Source organism: Diceros bicornis, chromosome 6 (genome assembly GCF_020826845.1).
Source record: "Diceros bicornis minor isolate mBicDic1 chromosome 6, mDicBic1.mat.cur, whole genome shotgun sequence".
Lineage (NCBI taxonomy): Eukaryota > Metazoa > Chordata > Mammalia > Perissodactyla > Rhinocerotidae > Diceros > Diceros bicornis.
Window position 1 is genome coordinate 76,610,072 of NC_080745.1, and position 18,644 is coordinate 76,628,715.

Sequence of the window (18,644 nt, forward strand, 5' to 3'; positions counted from 1 at the left end):
AACAAGTACCACAACTAGACTCTACCTGGAAGCAACCATTGGATAAAGAGTCCATGGTCTCGCTGAAGCGCTGAAGGCTTTTCATCTATAAAGGTAGTAACTGTTGCTAGTAACTCTTGCTGCAGGTTGACTAAGGATTAAGAGATTATCTCCTGTGACTTAAACACGCCCTGATAGGCGCTGTCTCCTTTGTCTTCATTTTTTCCTCAGGTGGGAATCCCTCAAATGGCACCCAAAAGATAGTGATCAGAGGAGGTTATTCCAGCCTGGGGAGTCTTTTTGTTTTGTGTTTGGTTTGCTTGTTTGTTACTGTTTTGGTTGTTGGTTTCACCTATTGTAAATATTAAGAGGCCCAGGTATGTTTACATTCTGGAGATAGGAAAATTCACTTTGCCCACATTGCCCACACTGGCTCCCGCCGGCACTGTGGTTGATGTGGCCGAAGGCAGACTTTCTCTGCGCAGGGTAGACCCAGCCTGGGTCAGCTGCTTTGTAATCCGTCCTCATCACTACCCTCCAAGACTGTTTCTGGCATTAAGGTCCCGTAAATACTTTGAGGAGAAACTTTTCAAGGAAAACCTGATTTTTTTCCTTATTGGCTGCACATGTTAGACATCTGAAGATGATTTTCACCTTAAGAAGCAGGGAACCCTTAATCTTTAAGAGAACCCTGAACACTAGGTGTTCTCGTAGAGCCATCAAAATGAGAACATGGGAATGATTATTCTGGGCTCTGCACTTTGGTAGGTGGGCCCATCCATGTAGTGGTGGGAAGAAGTGGGGCAAGATGGGGTTGACTCCAGAGACGGTGTACCGTCTCTGTTGCCTTCTGTACACACCACGTGCACGCGTGGGCACATACCCACACACAGTTTAGGATTTGGTTTTCTCTCAAGGGTCTCTTTAATCTAGTTTTTACTAACAAAGATATAAACGTTTGGGGTAGAAGGAGATATCCAAAGGCTTGAGTGGCACAGGGGATAATTTATCCCAGGCCCCTTATCTCTTATTCCGTGACTCCAACTCCGCCCTTTCAAGCTGAGAAACCCCAAATACCATAGTACTAAGAGAATTAATTACAAAGCCGCTGACCCAGGCTGAGTCTACCCTGAGTAAAGAAACCCTGCTTTCTGCCACATCACCATGGTCCACGTAGGACCCATTATGGTTGCTCTAAGCATGTGCCCAATGACAACAGTGGTGGCTGCTGAAGTGATCCAGTTGGCAATAGCCTGATTCTTTCTGGGGATGACAAATTGGGGGCGAGTATCCTTTTGGAAGCAGGGATGTTAGTGAGTGGAGTTGGCGAGCCTTTCCCCAAATTCTTGTGTACCTTTCCATTCTGAATGACGTGGTATCCAGATTGATCCTGCCTGTGGGGGAATCCATTGTTTCTGAATATTTATATCCTTATATATTTTTTATCCTTCCAATGTGATTCCTCCTTTCATAATGAACTTTTTTCAAACTATTTCAATTTAATAAGTTTTTATGCAATTAGCATAGTGCATTTCAACCAAAATGGTTTGTTTTCATAAACACCCGAGAAGGTTTAAATAACATTTTCTCATAAATTAGCCCTCATTTGCACAGTTATTCAGTTATTGCACCATGAAGACCCTCTGGAGTTGATGTCAGGAAACGTGTTAGTAGAAAATAGTATGTTATTATCTAATGCTAATAATTGGTTGGTAGAAATGAGAAAAGAAGACATGTAATTGGGGCTCCTGTGGCTAACAAGATGTGAATTATGAAAGCATTTCCAGGAGAAATTCCAGGGTTGTTCTAGAAACCTGTTATTTGCATTTTAAAACATTTGGTCTCCATTGATAGAGGAGGAGGACGCTGTTTATCAACACTGCTTTCTTTTTCAGAGCAAAGCACTCTAAATTTCCTGAGTGGTAACCAGATCGCTAGGTACACCAGCCCCTGTGTTGTCTTTCAACCCCCCAATCCCATTTTAGGCTGCTCATTGTCTTTTTGTAGGAGACATGTTGGTTTTTAGAGAGAGGATTGTCTAGTAAGCATCACACATCCCACATGTCTCTTCCCTCTTGGCCCCTTTATTCTGCACAGTGCTGTCTGTGGTCCTCCGTGGCGTAGCATTGCCTCACATTCCTTCCCAAAGGCTTGCCTCGGAGAAGGAACCTCCCTTTAGCAAGAATCTCATTCAAAACACGGTGTTACGCGTTCCGCTGTGGCGGCCCGGGGTTTGCCGGTTCGGATCCCGGGTGTGCACCGACGCACCGCTTGTTAAGCCATGCTGTGGTGGCGTCCCATATAAAGTGGAGGAAGATGGGCATGGATGTTAGCCCAGGGCCAGTCTTCCTCAGCAAAAAAAGAGGAGGATTGGCATTGGATGTTAGCTCAGGGCTGGTCCTCCTCACAAAAAAAAAAAAAAACAAAAAACACGGTGTTACGATTACTCTATTAGCTGGATTCACAAAGCTTTCTGCAGCCTGTGATTCTTGGAACTGAGCTCTGCCTCCAGTTCTTCATAGCATTCATTGCTGGGGAAGGTAGATGGGCTTATATTTTATGCCTGTACATGTGAATCAACTCCTCTTCTCTGACAGTCGGTGACAAGCGTGGTTTTTCATGGGCTTGCTGGCGTTTTGCTTGTCTGAGAGATCACCCCGTTACAGGGGCTCTCTGTTTCGAATGCAGATAATGGACATGGAGGTAGCTTCACTTTTCCACCCACTGAGGTCACAGTGGAACCTCATCACTGTCGAAGGAAAAAGATGGAGCGATGCCTTGGTGCTCTGCTAGCGTATGGGCATCCAAGGAATCAGGTTGGCCTTAGAAAGGATTCATTTAGTGTTCCAGCCATGCCTGTTAAGAACTTCATTCATTTTTTGCATGTGTTAGCTATGTTCCAACTCTGGATAATGTTAAGGTTAGCCACTTTGTGTTATTACCTTTCATCCCGGTAAAGCCCGGACCTTTCCTTAGAGAGCAAATTTAGTGTAGGTTTCAGTTAAAAAGTAAAAGTATCCTCTTTATTCAAAATTACCCAAATTTTTTTTTAAAGTTTATCCCAAACTCCTTAAAAAACCATTTTGTACCTACTTTTCTTTGTTGTTTATGATACCATAATGAAAAAAAATGTTTTATTTCCTTCTCAGTATCTGATATTGAGAAGTATTTTCCCTCCCAGAAAACAAGTTGGCAAATTTTTTTTTTTGTCTGAGGAAGATTCGCCCTGAGCTAACATCTGTGCCAACCTTCCTCTATTTTGTATGTGGGTTGCCGCCACAGCGTGGCTGACGAGTGGTGTAGGTCCATGCCTGGGAACCAAACCTGGCCCACCGAAGTGGAGTGTGCCAAACTTAACCACTAAGCCCAGCAAAATTTTCTTTTAACCAATAAGTGCCTTTTGAAATGATATTGCAAATTCCCATTGATGATACCTTCTCCCTAAGATATTTTTCCTTGGCCGCGTGGAGCTTTCATCTAATGAAAGAAAGCTTGACTATGCGTGAGTTGCTTTTCTCCTAGACTGTAACTTTCTTCGGTACGCTTTTATTATATAATTAGCATGTCCAGAAATGGAGGCACATTGGATCTGTACTTAGAGTGATTTGAGGACCTAATGGACCCCCCCCCCGCCCCCGCCTCTGCATTCTGCTAGCCCTGCAGAACTAGAGTTATGTTGGAGGTGGGCAAGGCCCTTAGAAGTCATTCAGCAGCTGGCACTCTCACGTCACATGACAAACTGAGCCCCAGAGATACATGGCACACACAGCTAGTTAGTGGGAGGTGGCAGTGACACTGAGACCCCACATCTGTCTCGGTGCTGAGGTTGGGAAGAGGTGAACTGTGCTTTGTGAAAGGCAAGTGTAAGGATGGACTTAGCATTGGCTCCTTTTGTGTTCATTCTGTTTTACCTTCCATTTGGATCCTGGTCTCTTTCTCACTAAGATGAGGTCCCTGAAGGCCAAGTCAGACTTCATTTCCACATCCCTGGAGTGTAGGGATGGTGATTACGTTTCGCCTCATGCCAGCTCTGAGCAGGGTGGCTGAGTGATGGTGAAGAGGGAGTTGTGGGACATGCGCTAGCACTTGCCATCCCTGACCGTGGGCCATCGTCTCTGTATTGGATGATACTCGCCTACCTCTGTGTGCGTGCGGGCATGCACACGTGTGCACACACACACACCATGCACAGACTCTCATACCTGTCACTTCCACGTGCTCACCTTTTTGAAAAATAATGTTGCCTACATTTGCTTCATCAGCGATGGTATCCTAGTTTGGGCTCACCTTTAATGACAAAAATAGTAGCTTGTGTGGAGCTCTGATTACAGTTTCTTTGCATTAGTGTTCAGTTGTTTAATAGCATATTCAAATGTAATTCGTTCCCATCAAAGTTACCTCACCTTCAGAGGTGAGAATTATTGATGGAACTTAAAGCTGGATCGACATGACCTGTAAAGATGTGAACTCTTTCCCCATGTTTCTGTTGTATGTGTGGGTGTTGGTTGGATGGTTGGGTGGATGGTTGCTGTTGCTTATTTGTCCTTTGGTGTCCTTGTTTGTAAACACGTGTGTGTGTGTGTGTGTGTGTGTATAAGTGGGTAAATGATAAAGAAATAATGAGGATTTTACCCTCTTAACCAATTTAAAAAAATGTGTCATTTTACTAGTTTGCTTCTTTAGTGGAATGACTTTTGTCAATGCCCTTCTTAAATGCATTTGTTCCTCCGAAAAGGCTGCGTTTTCAAAATAAAATTCTTCCATGTTATGCATAGACCCCTGAGGTCCTAGTTGTAAAATCTAGGTGTTAGTTTGTTCTTTTCTAACTGTGTAGTCCTGGGTAGGTCCTTTTACATCTAGACGTAGGGATGTAAAAAAAAATTGTAAAGAATGAATTTGATTACATGATTTCTAAGACCCATTCCATTTTGTAATTCTGATTTCTTTTAGACATCCACAGATAATCTTTTCCCTCTTGCTATGGGGGACAAAACACGTGGAAAACACAACCCAAATGTGTTAGTCAGGGTTCTCCAGAGAAACAGAACCAATAGAGGGTGTGTGTGTGTGTGTGTAATACATGAGATTTAGTATAAGGAGCTGGCTCACACAATTATGGAGACCGACAGGTCCCAAGATCTGCAATCGACAAGCTGGAGACCTAGGAGATCTTGTGATGTGGTTCCAGTCTGAGTCTGAAGGCCTTAGAACCAAGAGAGCTGATGGTATGTAGTTTTAGTCCAAAGGCTGGCAGCCTTGAGACCCAGGAAGGGCCAGTGTTTCAGTTTGAATCTAAAGGAGGGAAAAAAATCAGTGTCCCAGTTTCAAAGGCAGCCAGGCAATAGGAATTTCCCCTTATTTAGGGGAGAGATCAGGCCTTTGTTCTATTCAAGCCTTCAACTGATTGGATGAGGCCCACCCACATTAGGGAGGGCAATCTGCTTTACTCAGTCTATCAGTTTAAATGTTGAACTCATCCAAAAACACAGGAATCCTCAGAGGTAATGTTTGACCAAATATCTTGGCACCCCATGACCCAGTCAAGAAGACACACAAAAAAAACAATTGCACCAAACTTTTCTGAGGGAAAATTTAAAACCTTTGCCTTTTTCTTCCTGGCTAAGAGGTGTGTTCAGAATACCCCCAATAGCCAACAGCTACTGGCTAAATTCAGTCTGAATAACATTATTTCATACAAAATCTTAATCTCTGGAGGCTTTAATATTTTTGTTTTTTAAAATGCTTTTCAGCTCCTCCTTCTATATTCTTTTCTTTTTTGTTTGTTTTTCCTGGCAGAGCAATTTGTACTTTCTAGCTGACTGGGTTCCATTCTGTTGCATTACCATTTGAATATTGCCCAGCAGGCTGTGGAAGGGGACTGTAAGCTCAAAAAGAAACAGAATAGTGGAATACACAAATATTGCTACGACGTTTTCCGTGGCACGTCTTGATTCTTGATCCACATGGTCACATCCAGAACTGGTCAACACACCACGTCATCAGATGCCGAGTCCCCAGTGAAAATGAAACCCACCACCCCCTCTGCCTACCTTCTCTCTTGATAACTTCACCTTCCCCAGGAGCGCACCTCATGAAATCCCCTGTCACAAATAGGCGGTGCTTCCAGAGAAAGCTGGGAGGTAGATTGTAGCGCTGTTAAATATTCATGGCCCCTCCTTTCTGGAGACCACATCTTAGAGGAGGTCAGTGCAGTCAGTGGCTTCGGAGGTGCTAGAGGAGCAGGAGGGCCGAGTGGCAATTCCAGCGGGTGTGCGGTTGCTCAAGGTCCCCCTTTCCCTTTCCCAGAGACTGGTCACAAGCCATATTCATTCTTATTTCAAAAAGTACCAGGTGCCTACTCCAAGATATGACCTTGTAACAACCCCCTAATCATGCCAGGAGCATGAAACTTATGTGGCCTTTATTCACTTTTCCTGGAACAACTCTAGTTTTTTCCACATTACTGTTTGATTTACTGTTTGATTTGTGGATGGACAATTACTGAGGTCTGACTGAGGTGGCCCGTCTGCCCCAGTCAGGATACCTCCCTCTCTCCTCAAACACAGCTCAAACTAGTCTGTGCAAAATGAATGTATTGACCCAAAACTGAACAGTCCACAGGTAGCATGCATCAGGCATGGCTGGATCCAGGGGCTCACATCCCAGGACACCTTTTCCCTCCAGCTCTTGGCTCTGCTTTCCTCCAGGTTGGCTTCATAGCATGGAGTCAGGTTCAAGTCTAGATTGATCTTAAACTTCTCCCACAGTTCTGAACCAGTGGCTGTGGTAGGGGGATGTAATGTGCTGAGTGCATTTGGACTGAGTACCCTTGCCCATCCCTGGAGTTGGGGGTGGGCCCACTCCATGTAAACTGCATGGCTTGAGAGTCGAGGTAGTGCCTCCTAAGTAGGTCAGGGTACTATTACCAGAAAAAGCATGAGCGGATACTGAGCAGACACCTTGGTAGACCTCCACTTCCTAATCCTTAGGATCCGTTGAAGAGTTTTGTGCTTATTAGGGGAGAGTCAACTACAGTTCTTTCATGGTACAAAAGGATTTTATATTTGTATATACATTTGAATTTGTTTATAAGACATCTTATACTCCCCCAAATTTGAAGTGGCTTATAAGACTTCATATTATGCAAAAAGGTTAGAAATGAATAATTAAGGAAATTAGAAGAAAGAGAAAAGTAGGGTAGGCCCATAAGATAAGATGGGAATAAGGCTAATCTCACGAATTTCAAAGCTGACAGCTCTTAGAGGATTGGGAGAAGTGACCAGCAAGTTTGGCTCTGAGGTTCCCAGGAACGGAAGAGCATCAGGATCTTGTACAGAGGGGAGTGAGTGTGTGTGTGTGTGTTACATTTCCTCATACGGCACAGGCCTCTGTGGGAGTCCAGGCCCTGAAGAGAGGCCATGGGAAGATAATAAAGATGCTGTGGTCCATGGCAACCTTGGATACATTTCTCTTCCAAACTCCTCTGGGCCTCGTGCCCTTGGGAACGTTGCCTCTTTGCCCTCAGCGTTGTGTTAGAACACAAAGCAAGCAGACAAGGATTTAAACCCCGATATTGCTGGGTTCTTTCCAGGAACAGTTGGAGGGTTAAACTGTGTCACCTTTGGTGGGAGGCAGTAAGGTGAGTCACTGCTGTGACAAGGCAGGATAGGATCACCTTAGTTGTAAAGCTGGGCCGATCTCGCAAGTGGACTCATGCTTGCCTAATGACTCACGTTCCTGTTTACAAATGAGCGCTGTGGAGAAATGCAAGGTGGGAGGCTCTGCTTCCCACATGGAGACCAGGGACCTCTAGGGATGGGCAACCAGTGCTTTCTCTGGGGCTTGGGCTGCCCTTGCTGGGTAGTAGACCTTGGGGCTTCTGGCCCTGGTGGCTTTCAAAGTCCAGACACAGGGACAGCTGCAGCCAGCGAGGGCCCTGGAGTAGCACCAGTTTGCAGGCAGTGTGGCCCCTTCTCATTTTGAGAGTTCACTTGGCCTTTGGATGGTCTTAATCCACCTGGATAACCGCCCCTCCCCCCATGGGAGGACCAGGTAAATTATTCTAGAAATGTGGCTGCTGTTTTGTAGATTTGTACTTTATTTCCATCAATTTCCTATATCCCAGAGTCTTCAGTACCCTCTAGGCTCCTTCTGCTATTTAGTTAATATCAGAACGTGAGATACTGGGTGTTGTGCTCAATCTCATATTCTTAATCCTGAATTCTGTTATTCGGCATTAAGAAGGGTGAAAAATTTGTTCATGGGATTTTCCTTCATAAAACTTTAAAAACTAGATTAGAGAAGATATACATCCTTTACGATGAACATAAAAATAGATGTAGACATTTTCTTTTTTTAAAGACAATTAGAATATTTCTGTGTTGTGAAATAGCCCTTCTCAGACCCCAGGTTGCTCTTTATCCCCCTAAATTCTCTACCCCGTTTATAGAGCGGTAGTCAACATCTGGACAGACAAGCGAGTCTACACAGCAGCACCATGAATTGACTGAGACCTGGTCCAGATTCCCCCTCTGCCATTTACTAGCTGTGTGACCTTGGGCATGCTCCTTAATGTCTCTGAGTCAGTTTCCTCCTCTGTAAAATGGGCATGACAATACCTACCTCACAGGGTGGTTGTGAGGAGTAGTGATTCACATGCACATTCCTGTCTCGAGCCCCAAACAGAGTCAGCAGTCACTGAGCTGAAGCAGCTCTCAGGATAGGGCTCCAGCCAGGCTGAAATGCAGTACAGCACATACTTCTTGAGCACGCAGCAGGTGTGCTGCCAGATACTTCGAGGGGTCCAGAGATGTCAGTGTAGTTGCTTTTCTCCAAAAGATTGTAGTGTGGCAGAGGGAAGGATATTAAGACAGATCCCCAGATAGCTCTAGTATTGAGTGGGACCATATATAAGAAAGGAGTAGAAATATCAGCAATATCACATGGTTTAAACTAATAGAGATTCAGTAAGGTAAGTTGAGAGAGACAGAGGATGCTAGCCAGCTGGCTCACTGGCGCCTCAGAGGAAGGAGTGGCCACGTCCACTGGGGGAATGATGGGCAGAGGTGGGGATGGTGGGAAGGATGCAGCAGAGAGGCTATAGAGAGGAGGTTGTGTTTAAGATGTTGCTAGAGGGGGCCGCAAGCTGGGCAGCAGGGAGGTGAAAGAGTTCCGGGTTTGTGTTGGGAACCATCATCCTCCCCGCTCGGAGTTTGTAGAGAAGTGTGGGTTAGAAAGTCAGGCTGGGGGCCATGAAGACCTTGGTGACCTCCCTCCCAAGCCTCACTCTGTTCCCCTTTCTTCCTGGCAGCAGTGCCCCCTCCCTTGCTGCACTCAGGGACATGACTGTCAGCACTTCTACCCCCCCTCAGACTTCACTGTCAGCACTCAAGTCTTCAGGGACATGAAAAGGAGCCACTCCTTACAAAAAGTTGGGGAGCCCTGGTGTTTGGAGGTAGGTCTCGGAGCAGAATGACGGTATGAGATGAGCTAGCCCTGGAATGAAACCACCCATCCAAAGTTGACCATCTGCCATGGTCCCTGAGTTCCCGTCGGGTCGCTGTCATCTCAGGTGCCGTGATGTCTGGGTGCACCGGCCACTGATAGGTTTATCATAGCCATAAAAATGCCAGTTTACGAGGAGAGGGTGGAGGGTGGTGCTCCGTGAACCCAAGGCGCCTGGCTCCCAGTAAAAGCCGCGTGGTTCAGCGTCACGAGTAGCTTCCGTGGAAGTGATGAACACCACCTTGTCCCATTAAACTTGACGCACAGGAAATTATTTCCTGGGACTCTTCACAGCTCCCTGTGGAAGAGAAGTTACCACCTCAACTCTGCCTTTGTTATTGATTCTTTAGAACTTACAGATTTTCCCTTAGAATCCAGGGTGCTGAGAAATGCTCACTCCTCTGCAGTGATACCTTCCCGAAGCGGCTGTGAATGGCTTTTCTCGCCCGTCCTGCTCTCCAAGGACGGGAAGCATTGTTAATTTCCTTTAAATAATTCAATACGATGTCAATACCCCACACTGCTCCGTGGTGCTTCGGAGTGACAGTTCTCTTCAAATTAGTAGTCCCAGAGAATAAAGAACATCTAGAACATGCTTTCATCTTCAGAAAAGCAAAAGTCAATGCAGATAAAAAATTTTAAAGTAACTCTTTAGACTTAAGCAGCAAATGGTTTAGTACTATTGCTAGCTTTTTTTTTTTTTTTTTTTAAAGAAAAGTGAATATTTAAGAGCCAATTAGTAAAGTCTCTGTGTTTTAAAAACATTTATTGTATACCTACTCTGTGCTGGGCTCTGTGCTCTGTTAGGGTCACAGGGACAGAAACCAGGCAGCTACCTGGAGTTAATATGTCACAGGTGTCCCTGTGTCTTGCCTTTGGAGAGAGAAAGGGTGGACTAAATCATCTTTAAAAGCTTGTTCTAATTTAAGAAGTAGTAAATAGGCTTTTAAGAGAACTGGCGACATGTAAACAAACATATAGAAGAAAAGGTGAATACCGACATTCTTTTTACCTATGTATAATCTGTTAATGTCTGGATGCATTTCTTTCTTGTCGTTCATGTGTCTAAACTTTAAAAATGTTTCACAGAATGGGAATTGTACCTTACACGATTTTGTATTTTCTTTTCCGTTGATATAACACCAAGGATGCTGTCATTCACTAGGACGGGTCTTGATTCTGGGTAGTAACTTCATGTGTTAGTGTCTTGTGGAAATCTTGCTGTCTAACCATCCCTTTGACCAGATGTGAATAAAACTGAGGACGTTTCTGGGGTCTTCTGAACACCCCCCTTCTACCTCTCCTTTCATGCTGCCTGTACCTGGATGCCCTGGAGCTGGTGTATGTGTAAGGCCCGTTTCCTTTACTTGGCCTAGGCTGAGAGCTCGGAGGCCCCTTCTGTGCAGCCCCTCGCTGGGCCGCCTTTTAATAAGCATAGCTGTTCCTTCTGACTGTGGATGATAAGGCCATACCGAGCATAGCTATTCCTCCACCAGGGCTGGAAAGTGGTGACTCATTAATCTTTGGTCGGACTTATGAGGTAGATAAAGGAGAACCAGGCACCCATTTTGAGTATGAGGAAAATGAAACAGAAAGACTGGATTTCTTCCTTATAACTCGAGACTGCAGGCGCCGATCGGATCCCCGGCGCCAGTGATGACGCTGGTTTCTCAGCTCTGCCCTCAGGACAGGGAACCATCTCCTAGGGAGGTGCCAGTACGCCCTGCTTCCGGGTTGGGTCTAAATTCCTACATTGTGAATAGGCCAGACGCACAGACACCACTCACGGGCTGTGTGAACTTGGTCAAGTTACCCAACTGCTCTGTGCCTCAGTCTCCCCATCAGTGAAGGGGGCTCACACATGGGCTGTTGTGAGCATCTGATGAGTTGACGCATATAAAGTGAGGGCTTGGCCAGAGGGGCTGGTGTGCTGGGTCACAGTGATGGTGTGTTTGTGTGATGGGCCAGCCGCCGCTGGGGTCGCTCAGTTGTGCGGCATGCTTTCCATACAGGTTTTCGCGGAAATTAGTTATGTATCATTCGTGGTACTTGCTACTTTAGGAGTTGCAGTGGTGTATGGAAGTCCTGATCCACAGCACGTGCGTGCTAATGGTGGCTCTGCAGCGTAGTAGAGACTGCACAGGATGGGAGTCAGAGCTCCATTTGAGTCCAACGTTCTCTCTCCTCTGTTGGCAAGGTGCTTCTCCCCTGTGATGTAATCCCCGTGTGTGTAAAAAGGGGATGGTTGTGGAATACCCGCCCAGCCTGCTTCACTGGGCACCTACGGGGATCCCCTGAAATACTGAGTAAAGTGACTTTTAACACAGCGCTTCTGATGGTCCAGGCACTTCTGTAAGCAGTTTGCTTATGTTAACTCTTCAAAACCTGACCACAGCCCTAAGAGGGAGGTGCTGTGATTATTCCCATCTTTTAGATGAGCCACAGAGAGGTTAAGCAACTTGCTTAAGATCACACAGTGAAGGGGCAGAGCTATAACACTACTCTTAATGAAAGACCCTGGCGGTAGCCCATGGTTCAGAGCCTTCCACACCAGCCATCTTCCACTTGCTGAAGGAGAATGTGGGGAGTCCTGTTCAACACCCAGCCTTCTCAGGAACTGGGAGGAAACTTCTGATTCAGGACATCCCAAGTCCAGTTTTGGCTTTACAAATACCACATTCTGGATACTTCTACCCCATCCATAGTTAACTTTCATTGTCCCTTTTCTCTCTTTCCTTGCAATTCAGCGTGATTCTAACCCTTTATTAGCTCTCTCCTCGAAAGAATTAAGGTTGGTAGACCAGTTGAGTAAATATGACTAAGAAAGTCAATACCCACCTGGGCGGTCGTGAGTCATTCCTTTTTAGTTAGCTATTCATGGACATTTTAAAGCTAGCCATACAAAGCCATTACATTGGGGCTATTAACATGTTTAATAGTGACAATAATAGGGTGTGACCCATGGCATAAACGCATTCAGATAAGAAAGAAAGTGTTTTTCCTGTAATTGGTTAGTCGATACCATTTTCACAGAAATGCTTGCAAACAGACTTAAAAAGTTCTTTGTCTGGATCCTTCCCTCATTCCTTGCTTCCTTCCTCTTCGCGGCTTCTACAGACTTTTTCTGATCAGTGCCTGGGGATTAGCAGGATGGTCTTTTCTGATGTTTTGGTTGACCTACCTTTTTGCTAGTGTTGAGCCTATTTTTTGGGGGGGGTGTGTTTAGGGGACACATTATTGCTGGTACTTGCTTATTAACTTCTCAACTTATACATTTAAGGAAAAACAGAGACTTCTGCTAACTTTGCAAAGCTAGTCACATAGACAGGGAGTTAACCATTTTGGTGAGAGGAAATGAAACTTTTCTAAGGTTTATTAGACCACATCCTATAAATCTGTGGCTTATTATATGTCTGATTTCTAAAAAGCATGGCATCACAGCTGAAGTTTTATTTTTGCTTGTTAGTCATTGAAACAAATATAGATGTTGCTTCATTTCCTTGGTACTCTATTTTTCAGTACTTGTTATGTATGGAAAATTTGGATTTACACAACAAAGTGCAGTAGAAGGAAAGTATTTGCTTTATAAATCTCTGCCATATAACTTTGGGTTAGCAAGCATTCTGTTAAGCTAAAATGTTTAATTTCTCCTCCACTCCTGATTACATAGAGAAGCAGGATGAGAAAACAGTAAAAATACCTCTCAAAGGCACAGTTAATATTTTGACATTCTTCTTTTTAGTCTTTTACAAGATATGTTTTAAAAATCATAGTGGACTCTTATCGTACATGCAGTTATTTTATTTTACATCCGTTGTAGTAGAAACATTTTCCTATGTATGCCACAAAGACTCTTCATAAAACTTCTAGTGGTTGTCCATTCTAGAAGTGAGTGGTGTCAATATGCTTAGTCATTGCGCCACTGCAAACAGACTGTTTCTAAAGTTTCACTATTACACTGCAATTGCATCTTGTGTGGAGAGGGTGTGAGTTGAAAAGAACGAAGACAGAACGACTCTGGACGTTCCGTAATGCCCTCATGGTGTATATGACCCATGGTTTAGCACATACAGCCCTGGATCATTCTGTGCGAGTGGACAAGCAAATTCACCCCCTTCCCCAAATTCATGCTCAGGGTGGGATGGCAAGTGGGACCACCCATCTTCTTTTGTCATTTCTTCCTTTCTCTCATTCTCTAGTTGCAAAGCTTCTTTGTTGAATTCTTCTAGGTTAAATGAGTGCGTGAATTTCCCTGCCGATTAACCTACGCCAGTAGTATAAAAGGACACCGCAGCGCCTAACTTGGAATTTCTAACGCCTGGGTGAAGTCACATTCCCAGCGCATCATGAACATGGTATAGTTCCCCCCTACTGGTCAGAGCCCCTACATGATTGACACAGCTTGGATACAACTGGGCAGGGCTCACCACAGGGAAAAAGGACCAGAGAGGGAGAGGATCATTCTGGGCCCTTTTTCCCATGTCTGCCAGTCCTTGGATGGGATGCTGTGAACACTGTTGTCTTCACTTCTTACACTTTCCTCCCACCCTGTGAATCTGGTATTCAAAGTAGGAAGCCCAGGCAGACTGCATGGAGGTCCCCTAAGGAGCTCATCCATGTGGAAGGTGGGGTGCCTTCCCACCCCGCGTCCAGGACTCCTGGGCCGCCTGACCTCCCTCAGATGCCGCAGGTTATATCACGGCTCTTATCTCGGTGGCTGCCTCCCTTTTCCCCCATTCTTTGTGAGTCACGTATTTTCTTCAGGTCCTGTGTGACAAAGGTCATTAATAGAGAAGACTTGGGCCTTTGATGCCTGACGTGTTGTCATCCACATAGATTATTATTTTGGGTCCTCCCTTTTGTATTTCTGTGAGGTGACAGGTCAGTTTTTAATGGGCTAAACCGTGTCAAGGGAGAGTTTCAATTAGCCTTAAGACCGTTGATTCCTTATAGGGCCTCCAAAATCAAAATACTTGGTCAGTACTTCCAGAGAGGGTGTGGACGCTTTCACATGGTTTCGACATCTGTCAAGTCAGTCAGTCTGTCTCTCTTTGTTGTGACCTCTGTTTCTCAGAGTACTTTCCTGTTATCAGTGTCTTTCATGATGTCAGGGAGGTAACTGTTTGGAATTTGGGAACAGTGAGGAACCACATTTCAGCCCAGACTCTAGAACTTAATTTACTCATTTTTATTAAGGGCAGTTACTTGTTAGGTAAGCAAAGTGGAAGATTTTAGTTTTTATCCTTCTTCATCGGCCAGTCCTACGTACCTTATGTAAAAGGTATTTATTACATCAGCTGCTGCTGCTAGTTTAGCAAGAGATGCTATGGGGAGCTACATCATCTTCTCATCCTTTATTCCACACTTTTCCAACTTTATCCATCATCTCTGAAAGTCCATTTCAAGCCTGTTTGCATTAAAAAATGCAGTAGTAAAAAAAATTTTTTTTTTGTTTGGTTTGGAGCACAAGGTAGTAGAAGTGGCATATTGTCCCTGATGAGGCCAAGTTCAAGTTTTCGCCGCCTTTTCCTTGGGCTGTCCTTTCCCCATCAGTGGCTGGCGTCCTCTACTTGAGCTGAAAATGAGGAAGGAGGTTGCCTTTGTACAGCCACAGCGTTTTTAACTCTTGGTTAAAAACCTCTTGGGATATGTGTGCTTATTCATGTGCACACGTGTGTCTCTGAGCCACGCCACCCAGAGCGTGCTCACTCAGCCCAGCCACCAGTGCAGCAGGAGAGAAAAACTCTTCTCTGGGAAGGTCTAAGTAAGAGGGCTGTTTGTGCTCAGAGCGAAAGTTTCTGTTTTGGAAAGGCCAGTTCCTTCTGAAAAGGGAGGGTGGGGACAAGGAAGGAACTAGAGACACCAGAGAAAGAAGAAGTGAGAGGCAAAGGGATTGAGAAGGAATTGAGGTGACCGAAGGACATGCGGCTGCCCCACTTGGTTTATCTCCCAACCCCATCGGTCGCTTGGTCTGCCAAGCTTTGCCTGAGCCCCTGCGTCGCAGCCCCGTGCCCTGGCGGCGGCCTCTTGCTGCTTAGGAAAACAGAGGTGGCAGGAGATGATGTTGGATTGAACGTGAGCTATGGGGTTGGGGTCGGAGGGATCATGGAGGCTCTCAATCACTGTGTGCTCAGGCTGGCTCCCCCGCTGGGTTTCTGGCGGGGCCTGGTGGTTCTCCAGGAGCCAGTGTGACAAGTGAGGCCCTGGGAAATGAGCAGCCCCTCCACCAAAAAGTAGAAGAGACTTGTAACCATCCAGAAGGAGATCCGTTTGTTGGTTGTTCACAACTCTGTCTCTTGGACAAGTTTCTTTCCTCTTGCCGCTTTTACAAGAACCCGTGAGAAAGACGGGTGGAGGAGAAAGGGAAGGGGAGATTGTTCATGGTGTTTTTACTGGCTTCGGGCATACGTGCCGTTCTGAAGGGAAGGGGGCCCATTTCTGTGCCCTTCCTCTGTATCTGGTAGGCAGGGACAGCAGTGTCTGGGCGTAGACGCCTAGCTCTTGTGATGTATAGGTATGTTTGCTTCTAAAGAGAGTTGGACATTTGTCTCTCCTTGGCCCTGTCCTGCTAAGGTACTCAGATCAGCTTCCCATGGGGGGCTGTCCTCACTGCAGTCTTGCTTGGTTGGGTTACATGCAACTGTCTATTTTTTGGATTTACACTTCATATACTTCTGTGTCCCTGATTTTAGGTCTGGGCACCAGGTTTCTTTTGAGACGTGGGATTTAAAAAAAAAAGTTATATTTTAAAATACATCATACAACAAAATTTTTCTATTGGTCTACAGTTCTATGAATTTTAGCATAAATTCATATTATTACCGCCACCATCAGGATGCAGAATGGCTCCGTCACCTCATGCTATCCCTTTATAGTCGCGAGAAATGTGGTTTTATTTTTACCATTTTTTCTATTTGAAAGGTAGCATTGACTTGATTCATCTCTTTCATTCAGAGGCTAATTTTTCATTGTTGATTATCCGAGTCTCTGCTCTACCCTTTCTCCACGCCTTCTCCAGCAAAAGAGATGTCACCTTAGTGCCTTGGTTGTCAGCTTGTTGGTTATTGACAAGTCTGGGTTGGATTTTCTACATTTTGTACTGGCTGTTCTTGCCCACGCACCCAGAATGATTTGAGCCACTTTGTGGATTTAGGAGAATTCAAGCTAATTTTGACAGTGGCCAAAGAAAAATATAATTAGTGAGGGAATTATGTTATCGCTAACCATAGGCTGCAGAGTGAAACGAAACGACTTTTTAATTATCTATATTATTCTTTCCCAGATGTCAGGACAGATTATCAAAGTTTGGGCATAATGTGTGAAATGAAGATGGTGCGTTATCTGTAGATTTTGTTGACCCAACATTGTTCTCCCAGACTGTCCTCACTTGTCCCATTACTTAGGTGAGACTGGGAATTGAGAGCGTAGAGCACCTGAGGTGCTTCCGTGGCCATCGGTGCATCCCCACCCAGGTTCTGGAACAAGCTGGTACGTGCATGGGAACGCCAGAGCTGCTGTTGCACCTGCTGTGGGTCAGAGCTTATGCCTTCTTAGGGAAAAGTGAAACGCAGGGACATTTGTGTGGTGAGGATCCTGTGTGTGTGCTTGCCTTCCTCTTGGGCGATGAGGAGAGGTGACCTCAGAGGTCCCCAGCTCAGAGCTTCACACTTGACTGAACAGTAGATGATGCCGCAGCCATGGATTTTGCTGGGGAAGGGAACAGCAGTCGCACACATGTAAATTCTTGTGTAATCCAATTCCTGTCTTTGTAATTACTTGGAGACTTGCCATTGCAGTCAGTTGAGAAGTGACCCAGTGCAGAAAGCAGAAATTGTCGGGGAGCAGAGGGGCAGTAACATCTAGAAACACCATCGTAGCTCTCCTTCGGGCTTTCCAGTATCTAAAATAGCTTTAGAATCGGGAAAAAGAATTACAACTGCCTTCTACAGAAGTAACCCTACTTTCATGTCTGTACCCCTCTCCCCGCCCCTCTCTTGTCAGGCTGAAGGCATCTCTCGAGTATGGTGGAGTCAGGGCATCCACGATTTAGCTGAGAGGTGTGAGTTTTGCTGATAAGAAACTACTGTTGTCTGGCAACAGGTTTCTGTAGAGGAATGTCCTCCAGGTGGAAGAAGAATGATTTCCATTAAAAAAAAAAAACAAAACCACACGCTAAATAAAGCAGCACAAGCATGGATCCCTCGGCAAAACAAGAGGAACAAAATAACTTGGAAACAAGTTGCTTTTCGGCATCCTGATTGAAATGATAGGGGCACTTGAGAAAGCCAGTGGTGGCGTTCTTTTCCCAAGTGGAGCAAGTATGACCATGGGGCCTGGGTGCCTTAACTCTCCAAACTGCTTCTAGAAGAGCCTGCAGAATGATCAGCCCCTTCTGAAAATGCTTGCCATTTGTCTGATTGACGTCAGAAACATGATATCATTTCTACAAACACCCACATGAGAAGGGTTTTTTTTTTTTTTCCTTATTTGGGTGACAGATTGCATGTTAGGGCACTAAAAGATGAAAGCACTAAATATTTACTTTAGAAAAACACAGCAAAAGATTCTCTCATCCTCCCAGCTGAAAACTGATGGGCTTAGAATTCCGTTCACAAAAATGATTGTCTGCTGTTAAACTTATTGCCATCCTCTGGGCATGATTAACAAGTTGGGTAGAAAGGAAGGTTGGGCAGGGGAGGATTGTACTGGATTCTTTTTCATGTTGAGTGGAATAGGGTTGTTTGGTGACGCTGAGGTCCAAGTTAGCCAAAAGAAATTCCTTCCTTCTTCGATGTTGATCACCTCTTTCTGGGTCTTTAATAGGATGGTCTTCTCAGTGGATTTCCTCTCCATAAAAAGGATCTATTGGTTATTCTCTCTTTTGGATTTAATGATAAAGTTGTGATTCTTGCAAGCCTTTTTGGCATGAGCTATCTTGACTCATGAGAAGAGAGAATGTGATTCTTGCACTTGGTTATGGTTATTGCAGAGTCTGTTTAAATGGAGTGATGAAGAGCATGGGGTCAAGATTCCATGAATTCAAACCCTGGCTTTGTTACTGGCTAGCTGAGGGACCATGTGCGTTTTTGTACTTTATTTTTCATTTATTGGGAGATTTCAATGAGTTAATGTATGTAAGGGAGGTGGTAAACACCTGCCTT

The 18,644-nt window shown here is 45.0% G+C and overlaps 1 protein-coding gene across 28 annotated transcripts in view; it reads left to right on the top strand.

Moving 5' to 3' along the window:
• TCF7L2 (transcription factor 7 like 2) overlaps positions 1–18,644 on the top strand; it is a 193,831-nt gene that overhangs the window by 111,575 nt on the left and 63,612 nt on the right. For 9 of the 28 annotated variants that reach the window (XM_058544002.1, XM_058544000.1, XM_058544006.1 and 6 more), the window contains one exon: positions 9,290–9,433. The exons of 17 other annotated variants lie outside the window; for them this stretch is intronic. In XM_058544002.1, the coding sequence (XP_058399985.1) occupies positions 9,290–9,433 (144 nt within the window). The remainder of the gene's footprint in view (positions 1–9,289; positions 9,434–18,644) is intronic. 2 more of the 28 variants (XM_058544001.1, XM_058544021.1) reach the window with 1 other exon arrangement.